This window comes from Oncorhynchus masou, chromosome 24, assembly GCF_036934945.1.
Source record: "Oncorhynchus masou masou isolate Uvic2021 chromosome 24, UVic_Omas_1.1, whole genome shotgun sequence".
Classification (NCBI taxonomy): domain Eukaryota; kingdom Metazoa; phylum Chordata; class Actinopteri; order Salmoniformes; family Salmonidae; genus Oncorhynchus; species Oncorhynchus masou.
The window spans coordinates 46,741,811-46,751,957 of NC_088235.1; the positions used below are offsets into that span (position 1 = coordinate 46,741,811).

At 40.2% G+C, this 10,147-nt stretch overlaps 1 protein-coding gene across 1 annotated transcript; it reads right to left on the minus strand.

The window, feature by feature from the left end:
• Window positions 1-2,990: 2,990 nt before the first annotated feature.
• Window positions 2,991-5,205, minus strand: si:ch1073-126c3.2 (uncharacterized protein LOC555816 homolog). Its single transcript, XM_064934110.1, has 6 exons — window positions 5,084-5,205; window positions 4,777-4,874; window positions 4,484-4,601; window positions 4,173-4,285; window positions 3,634-3,748; window positions 2,991-3,419 (listed from the first exon to the last, which is right to left on the minus strand). The coding sequence occupies exons 1-6, from the start codon at window positions 5,133-5,135 to the stop codon at window positions 3,250-3,252; spliced, it is 666 nt and encodes a 221-aa protein (XP_064790182.1). The 5' UTR covers window positions 5,136-5,205; the 3' UTR covers window positions 2,991-3,249.
• Between the last annotated feature and the right edge of the window lie 4,942 nt (window positions 5,206-10,147).

Here is a 10,147-nt window from a genome sequence, read left to right on the forward strand (position 1 = left end):
TTTATGCAAGAAAAGTAGGGTGTAGGTTCCAGTTGTTAGCTACACCGCTACATGGCACAGAAAGTAATTAAGTACTGAAATCATGACCTAGGTTAGACTTTAGTTCAACTACCACCAAGCTACTGCAAAATGTAGTTAAACTACTAGTTTAACTACATGTAGTTCGCTACTCCCCAACAATGAGTGTACATGTACATGTTTTTGATTTGATGTTGGTCAATGGTCTCTGTTTCCAGTTGCAGAAGTAGTTTTCAACTTCAAAGTAGCCAGATCAGAGGAATGAATTACTAATGTCAGTGATATTCCTTGAGGTTTCGTATTTTGAATTTCTAGGAAATATAGAAGGAGTTACTTTTACACCTACAAAATCCCAACATGATCCCTTGCTGTAATTGTATTAAATGGTCAGAAATGTCCCTGAAGAGCGAAGTCCATTAAAACTGTAATATGTTTGCAGAGATTGCTAGTTGTATTCTTTGCTGCCCTCTAGAGGCCATTTGACACCACATATTGTGGCAAAACAGACAAGGATGCTCTTGTTCAACTATACTGAACAAAAACATAAACGCAACATGCAACAGTCAATTTAAATAAATCAATTAGGCCTTCATCTATAGATTTCTCATGACTGGGCAGGGGCGTAGTCACTGGTGGACTTGAAAGGGTATATACCTAACCACTTGGGAGCCAGGGCAACCCACTGAGGACACAGGCCAAGCCAATCAGAATGACTTTTTCCCCACAAAAAGGCTTTATTTCAGACAAAAATTCTCCTCAGTTTCATCAGTTGTCTGGGTGACTGATATCAGACGATCCCACAGGTAAAGAAGCCAGATATGGCAAAAATAAATCAAAATTGGATGGTCTTCAGAGATAGATGGGAGGGGTTGAGAGTAGCTGAAGAATGGGACTAAAAACAAACTAAAGACAACTATTGTAAAATCGACTGTGTCCGTAAAATGTATATAGTATGTATAAGCTGGAAGTAGTAGCCTACAGTAAGTGTTGTTGTCCAGGAGTTTACTCCAATTAGTGGAGGGGTGGTAGGTTTAGGGGAAATAATAAAGGAAAATATAAAAAATTAATAAAAATGTTATATACTATATATGTTTAAGAAAAAGATGTATGGGGATTGGAAATGATGAAGACACAATCCGTCCGCAATATTAAAGTTGATCTTCCCCATAATTAAAAATAATAATAATAAAAAATTGTGCACAACATTTTAGAGAAATACGTTTTTTTTGTGTATGGAACATTCCTGAGATCTTTAATTTCAGCACATGAAAACATGTTGCATTGCTTTTTTTGTAGTACCAACACAATGACTCATTTATATATTTGACGATTATGGGATCCAACATACACTACAAGTCTGTGGATACCTGCTCGTCAAACATCTCTTTCCAAAATCACTAGATGTTGGAACATTGCTGCAGAGACTTACTTCCATTCAGCCACAAGGGCATTAGTGAGGTCGGGGCACTGATGTTGGGTGATTAGGCCTGGCAGTCGATGTTCCAATTCATCCCAAAGGTGTTCAATGGGATTGAGGTCAGGTCTCTGTACAGGCCAGTCAAGTTCTTCCACACCAATCTCAACAAACCATTTTGAAACAGGAAAGGGCCTTCGCTAAACTGTTGCCACAAAGTTGGATGCACAGAATCGTCTAGAATATTATTGTGTGCTGTAGCGTTAAGATTTCCCTCCACTGGAACTAAGGGGCCTAGCCCGAACCATGAAAAACAGCCCCATACCATTATTCCTTTTCCACCAAACTTTACAGTTGGCAATGTATATTGGGGCAGGTAGCATCCTCCTGGCATCCCTCAAACCCAGATTAGTCTGTCGGACTGCCAGATAGGGAAACGTAATTCATCACTACAGAGAACATGCTTCCACTGCTCCAGAGTCCAAAGGTGGTGAGCTTTACACCACTCCAGCCAATGCTTGGCATCGCGCTTGGTTATCTTAGGCTTGTGTGCAGCTGATCGGCCATGGAATCCCATTTCATGAAGCTATCGACAAACAATTATTGTGCTGACATTGCTTCCAGAGGTAGTTTGGAACCCGGTAGTGAGTGTTGCAACCGAGGACATGCTTTTTACATGCTATGCGCTTCAGTACTCGGCAGTCCCGTTCTGTGAGCTTGTGTGGCCTACCACTTTGCGGCTGAGCCGTTGTTGCTGCTAGATGTTTCCACATCACAATAACAGCACATACAGTTGACGGGGGCAGCTCTTGCAGGGCAGAAATTTTACAAACTAACTTGTTGGAAAGGTAGCATCCTATGAAGGTGCCACGTTGAAAGTCACTGAGCATTATAGTAGGGCCATTCTATCGCCAATGCTTTTCTATGAAGACTGAATCGCTGTGTGGTTGTTTTTATACACCTGTCAGTAACGGGTGTGGCTGAAATAGCCAAGTCCATTAATTTAAAGGGTGTCCACATATTTTTGTGTCTAGTGTATATCTTCTCTTAGATCATTTCCATGTCATCCCTGAATTTGATTGACCCTTAATTGATTGATTTATGATATTATAGTTAATGAGTTCAAATCCCATTTGAGTCTTTGCTATGCTGACCTTAACTTCAGATTATGACCCGGATTCATTCAAATCAGGATTTTTTACAAAGTGGTTTGCAGCTTCTGAACTGTCAGTATTATGCTAATCCTCACATCACTTGGGATTTTAGAATGCTTATTATATATCCTTTGAGATTATAGTAGTCTGATCATTTAACAATGGTGTTTTGTATTTGAATTTGAAGGACATCAAATAAGAAATATGCAACCTGCATGAAGAACGTTTGGCGTCTAACGCTTCAGAGCAAGTAGGATCTTAAACCTCATATGTCATTCAAGTTGACAGAGATGAGATTTATTTTACTCTGCTACGATAATCCTTGCAGTATACTAGCTGCTAAAACTCTCGACATTAATGAGGAGAATAATGAAGAAGATTGACATCTTTGTGCACAGCTCAACTGAAGTATGGAAGAAATGGTTTAATGTCAAATGTGCTTATTTTTCTTTTGTCATCATCACTTTATTTTTCTGACTTGTGGATTGTGTTTGTAATACATGTCATGTTTCCGTAGCAACATGACTTTGTGTGTTGATATTTACATTAATAACCAGCACCTCAGGTTTAGGTGTCACACAGATTGGGTGGATTTGTTGCAAACTGTACACATTCATTTCCACTTATAGCTTTCCCTTCTAGTCTCACTCATCTTTGTTATGGTTATCCACAGAGGAGACAGTCGTATTCTGGTTCTCCCTCGATGTCCATCAGCTCACTTTTGAACTGCTGAATGAGCTGAGCCTCAAGATCACTGTTACTCTTGGTAGTCAGGCAGTTCTGGTTCTTGGGAAAGTAGGCTGTTTTAGCTCCTGCAATAGATCTGGAGGATTCTGCATTTACAAAGGGACACACATTCTTACCACTTTTGAAAAGCATTGACTTTGAAAAATGTCATCAATATTTCAATATGACTTAATACTTTACAACAGAATTAGAGGATGTTTTAGTTACAGTATTACATATTACAACTCTACAAGCTGTCCACCATGGCCTTTCTGTGAAGGTACAGAAAGACTTTACAGATGATTAACAGAGGGGACTTACTGTTGCAAACGGCCAGCTTGTTACCTCCAATGTAATGGGTTGTCCATTTGAATCTGGTGTCTGCACTGCATTCCTCATACAGACGACTGTTCCTCAAGAATGCAAAGTCAAAGCCCTGTGTAGTGAATAATATGGCAAATAATTAATCATTTGCTAGCATGCTAGCAGATACCAATAGACTTCCAGCTATTGTGCCAGCGCTAGCTAGCATTGGCTCGTGAAACTACCTCTAACTTCCTTCAAACTGGACACAGAGACATACAAATTGTATCCACAATTTCATCTGACTCTGGGGAAGTATATAAAGGGCCTCGTTGCCAAAATACTAAAGTATCCCTTTAATGACCAAACATTTTGATTTTATTTTATTTCCCCCCCCATTTTCTGTAGAAACTCTTTTTCCTTGCAGAAACTGTTTGTGTTTCATATGAAGGAATAGCCTATTGTAGAATACTGCATATTTAATCTTTGTGCCACCATACAGTGTGATTATAAGAGGCTTTTAGCTCATAGGCCTGTGATGTTGCAGGAAAGACTACCTCATTGCACATGGGTTTACAGTAACGCCTCTTTTTGATGGTGACACACACAAGTCCTCCATTACTCTGGGCTGCTGCAGCAGGACACTCTTTGGGCTCAAATTTCTGGCAAACTATACAAGGAAAACACACAGAAACACAATAATTACTTAGGTAATACATTTAGAAAGACACAAAGTAAAGCCAATGTAATTATGGGTTATACTAAAAGTGACCCTTTGCTCTGCCATAGCTTATTTGGGGCCAATAAAGTATTTGTCAGCAACAAACTCTTGTTGTACACAGATCTGTGTTTTGCTCAGGACTCTTACCTGTTTTTTTTTGATGCTTCTGTAGAATGACTGTCAGTGTTTGTAAGGAGTTAATCACAACAGCAGTCTGGTTGTCTCTCCACTGGCTAGTAATATTTTCAGCACATCGTGTTGCCTCCTGTTGACAGATAGTGGAAAGAGATGTCATACATCTGTTTGAAATCCGAGTACCAAAACATGTCAACTTCAAGTTAGATTTAGCCAGAGCAACTGAACAGCATTGCATTATTGGTAAAAGTTGACCACAGATTTAACAGTTTCTAGACAAATTTCAGTGATGAAGTTATCCATACTGCAAGCTGAGTAGAGAGCTGTTTAAACAACAAGGTGGTTGAGGAGCAGCTATTGTTCCCAACATCTTCCTCCTGAGCAACAGCACATGAGAGGAGAGCTGGCAGACACAAAAAACATCTGAATCACACAACAGTCTCAACCCTTTCTCTGCCAATGTGTAGTTGTTCTGCTTATTGAAAAATTAGTGCGATGATGTGACAGGTTGATACTCGGCATGTAGGCCAACTGTGTTTAAATACTCAAACACATATAATGAACACGAAGGCTCAATTAAGTTTCTACCACCATCACGGCTTGCCTTCTTACCTGTCAGTGAGCAAAAGCAAAGTAGAACTCTTCTTGTTGAAGTTTGTGTCATGATGTCAATGTTGGTTCTTCCTTCAGTCTAAGTTGTAACCACCGTTGGCGTATTTAACCACTGACTGGAATTTGGGGAGGGTACAAAGTTTGTTGCTGCTGACCAGTGTCCCAGTCATGGGCCAGATCGTGGACTTTCGGGAATTTACAGATTTCGCAATTGTTCAGAAATGTTGTACAATTAAGCAAATTTCTTCATTTTTGCTCACACTGGAACAATTTCTCACAGAGATGACATTCCTTGTTTTGGACTGTTTTTGTCAGCATTATATTAACCGGCCATGAGTTACATTCAACTTACACTGTAAATGTTTGAGTGAATTCTGTAACTAAGCTGATGGGGGCACTGTTACTGCATGTTTTTTAACTTCACATTGTCAACGGATCACTTTACATTTGTTGATGCAGGCAGTTGTTATTTTAAAGTTATGATAATGCTTCATTCTTTTCAGAAAATACATTCACCCTCTAGTTATTTTGTTTCAGTTGAGTGAATGTTGCTGTAAGATGTCAAAGACCCATTTGTGTCCCTGTCTGCACATGGATCTGTGAGATCACCCAGTGATGCATAATGTGACCATCCTACACAGTGGCCAAAGGGACTGGTTGAGTCAAAAAGCATGACTGACTGACTAATAAGTATGGGTGGCATTCATTATGGATGGAGATGAACAGTGAAACATGCAATATGCATGGAGATGATCAGGGATACATTCATTATGTATGGAGATGATCAGGGATACATTCATTCTTTTTTCGATTTATTTTGCCTTCAAGTCAGTTAAGAACAAACCCTTATTTTCAATGACGGCCTTGGAACAGTGGGTTACCTGCCTGTTCAGGGGCAGAACAACAGATTTGTACCTCGTCAGCTCGGGGATTTGAACCTGCAACCTTTCAGTTACTTGTTCAACACTCTAACCACTAGGCTACCTATCTTTTATGCATGGGGATGATCAGGGATACACCATTATGCATGGAGATGATCAGGGAAACATTCATTGTTTAGAGTTTTGGAAATAAAATTGAGCTCATTAAGACGGAAAGTGGGTTTTGTTGGATTTAATCAAAAATTGAAGTAATTCAAATAGATTTTTTTCCCCTTTATTTAACTAGGCAAGTGAGTTAAGAACAAATTCTTATTTTCAATGACAGCCTAGGAACAGTGGGTTAACTGCCTTGTCCAGGGGCAGAACGACAGATTTGTACCTTGACAGAACAGGGATTTGATCTGGTAACCTTTCGGTTACTAGCCACCCCTATATAATTTACAAGCTTTCATCTTTGTCACACAAGCTGTTAACTTTTGACATCGTTGACTATTTGACCGTATATTTACTGCATTTACTGGCAATGCAACACATTCATATTTGTCTTCATGGCATAGTTTTACTGGCTTGTCAATTGCAATCAGTATAGTGTATACCACATTTATGACAAAAACACAACAATAAACTGTAAATCACTGCAGACAGTGAATGTAGCACACATATAATTCTAATTCAAATTATAAGTTTGCCCTTCCTATGAATAGATGCAAGTTGGATAGACATCAGAAAATGGTTATGGTCATAAAAATCTGATCATCCATTGCACACACTGCTATGCCCCTGTGACCGGTGTCAGCACTGTGATGAATGGTTGGAGATAACAGGGTCCCTTTTTTCTGTTCAACCTTTTTCAAATATCACTGACATTCTCCCAGGATTCTACCACTCCTTCATCGTTATTGTATTAAATTACCGAAGTGTCAGAAAAGGCAGCTCAGTTGTCACATGACTCACGTGGATTAATTATAGTTTCCGAGAATGAGCTAATTGATATTCAAGCTGCGTTGTCTGGACTAGCGCCCCAATGGAAAGTTCAAACACAGCAACACATTATTCAATATAATAAAACAAATTGTTTGGATCATGGATGCTGATTGGTTGATATTTAGGGAGTTAGGGAGGAAATTCATAATTTTCATCTCCCTTGAGAAAAAGTGTCTTCACATTATTTTTATGTGCTACTTTTTGGTTTACAACAATTGGGGGTTGTATAAACCTACCTGTCTGCCTTTACAACCTGTGCAAAAGTGTATCATTTTACAAATATGATTTCTCCCGTGCCAGCAAAGAAGAGGAAAACATTGGCTGTCACCAACCAACGCCAGGACCATGGACAGTTCTTCCATCCGTGTTCCATCCAGTCAAGTCACCCATGATAAAAGTACGTTTTCGACATCCATCCATGTCTGAGGACATCTGGAGATGATCTGTAAATGGCTACTAGGGGCAACAGTGAGTGCTTTTACCTTCAACTAGGTTTCAGTTTTTCTAGGGCATTGGTGACGGCGGATGACTTAAAGCATATGCCTCTGATTCAAAAGATTTAAGTTCAATAATGGAAAGTTGTTTCTATATTTCTGTTTTAAGCCTATCCCAAACCTTAACCCTTAACTTAACCATTCGGAGTTAATGCCTAACCTTAAGAATTCGGAGTTAAGTTCCTCGGCATACAAATCACGGACAAACTGAAATGATCCACCCACACAGACAGCGTGGTGAAGAAGGCGCAGTAGCAGATTTTACAGATGCACAATCGAGAAAATCCTGTCGGGCTGTATCACCGCCTGGTACGGCAACCGCCTGGTACGGCAATGCCTGGTACGCCCACAACCATACGGCTCTCCACGGTGTAGTGAGGTATGGCACAACGCATCATCGGGGGCAAACTACCTGCCCTCCAGGTCACCTACACCACCGGACTTCACAGGAAGGCCGAAATGATCATCAAGGACAACAACCACCCGAGCCACTGTCTGTTCACCCCGCTATCATCCAATAGGCAAGGTCAGTACAGGTGCATCAAAGCGGGGACCGAGAGACTGAAAAACAGCTTCTATCTCAAGGCCATCAGACTGTTAAACAGTGATCACTAACATTGAGTGACTGCTGCCAAAATACTGACTCAACTCTAGCCACTTTAATAATGGAAATAAATGTTTGATGTCATAAATGTATCACTCGCCACTTTAAACAATGCCACTTTATATCATGGTTACATACCCTACATTACTCATCTCATATGTATATACTGTACTCTATACCATCTACTGCATCTTGCCTATGCTGTTCGGCCATCACTCGTTAATATATTTTTATGTACATATTCTTATTCATTCCTTTACACTTGTGTTTATAAGGTAGTTGTTGTGAAATTGTTAGGTTAGATTACTTGTTAGATATTACTGCATAGTCGGAACTAGAAGCACAAGTATTTCACTACAATCGCATTAACCTCTATTTTTTTGGAAAAATAACGTTCCCAAAGTAAACGGCCGATTTCTCAGGACCAGATGGTAGAATATGCATATACAGTGGGGCAAAAAAGTATTTAGTCAGCCACCAATTGTGCAAGTTCTCCCACTTAAAAAGATGAGAGAGGCCTGTAATTTTCATCATAGGTACACTTCAACTATGACAGACAAAATGAGAAAAAAAATCCAGAAAATCACATTGTAGGATTTTTAATGAATTTATTTGCAAATGATGGTGGCCATGTTCTGTTATAATCTCTACCCGGCACAGCCAGAAGAGGACTGGCCACCCCACATAGCCTGGTTCCTCTCTAGGTTTCTTCCTAGGTTTTGGCCTTTCTAGGGAGTTTTTCCTAACCACCATGCTTCTACACCTGCATTGCTTGCTGTTTGGGGTTTTAGGCTGGGTTTCTGTACAGCACTTTGAGATATCAGCTGATGTACGAAGGGCTATATAAATAAATTTGATTTGATTTGATACATGTTACAATTAAATGGTGTTTCAAACAAATAAAGTAAAATCTTACACAAAGTTGTTTCTAGTTCTTCAGAATCATCCACAAGACGGGATACCAGTTGTGTCCATTACAGACTCTCGCCCGCATGTCTTACATGATTCATGATTTGTTCCATTTTCAGCACACGCTCTACATTAGCCCAGGCATTGTGGGCTGTGTAAAACGCTACATTGCTCACTATATTTTTCAAAAATTTAATGCATAACATTTGTAAGTTCTCTCAAAATATTTTTTACAATTTATTCTCTCTATTCTCTCTATTCTCTCTTTATTCTCTCTTATACACATAGTTGCCCATTGCTTTACATCTAAATAACAAATTGTCACTCGGACTCTTGGGGTTTATTGAGCCAGAAAGTCCTCACATAAGCCACCACAGCTTCCCTGTATCTGTTGTCGTCCACCAGGGTGTGTCAGATTTCTTTGAGTTTCTCGTGGATGTAGATTGCCTCATACAGTTCATGTTGGAAAGCTTTGGTTACCCCGTAAACTCTGGGAATTGACGGCACAAGACCCATAGACTCCAGGGCTCTGACCAGCGATGGTATAAACCTGCAGGACCAAAGTCTTTTCACCAGCGCCTCAAAATGGTTGAAGAAATAGTATCTTGGGGGGTGGTATAGGCACGGATGCCGGCGCTGCCTGGGGTGATTGATCTCACAACCGCTGCATTTTTCACGTATATACTCTCCAATCACCACGTCTAAAAGTGTGGCTACAGAGGCCTTGATGGTGTCCACAGAAATAGTACTGACAACCCCATCAAACACATCCTCAGGCTGTGTACAAGTAGGGGGTGTCGTGGGTCTTGCCAGGGTGGAGTAGAATGTTGGGCTGCGAGGCATAGTGTCCTTAGGGTCTGGCCCCATGACATTTCGGAGTCCTGGTATGTTGTATGAATATCCATGGTATATGCGGAAATGAAGAACTGGATGCTTTAAGGGCACTCCTTTTATTGTTGAACCAGTCCTTTGGGTATCAGGGCATGGTTAACGCAGCTGCATACTTAGTTTTCTTCGGAGGATGACCTTTCTGAGGATGACACTTCTTGGGGCTCCTTTGAATCATAATCCTCAGGATTCGCATATATTATGCACTTCCTTACATGAACAATGCTCTGCCGCTGTTGGCTCTGTACAAAAAGAGCGTCCAACAACTGTAACATTTTCAATTCCATTAAATCCCAATTTCTTC

What these genes read in the sequence shown, in the direction of transcription:
- si:ch1073-126c3.2 (XM_064934110.1), bottom strand. Translation starts at nt 5,135, where the DNA reads ATGACACAAACTTCAACAAGAAGAGTTCTACTTTGCTTTTGCTCACTG. An exon ending in AGCTCTCTACTCAGCTTGCA is followed by an intron (nt 4,602 to 4,776) that starts GTATGGATAACT and finishes ATCTGTCAACAG; the next exon opens with GAGGCAACACGATGTGCTGA. An exon ending in GAAGCATCAAAAAAAAACAG is followed by an intron (nt 4,286 to 4,483) that starts GTAAGAGTCCTG and finishes TTCCTTGTATAG; the next exon opens with TTTGCCAGAAATTTGAGCCC.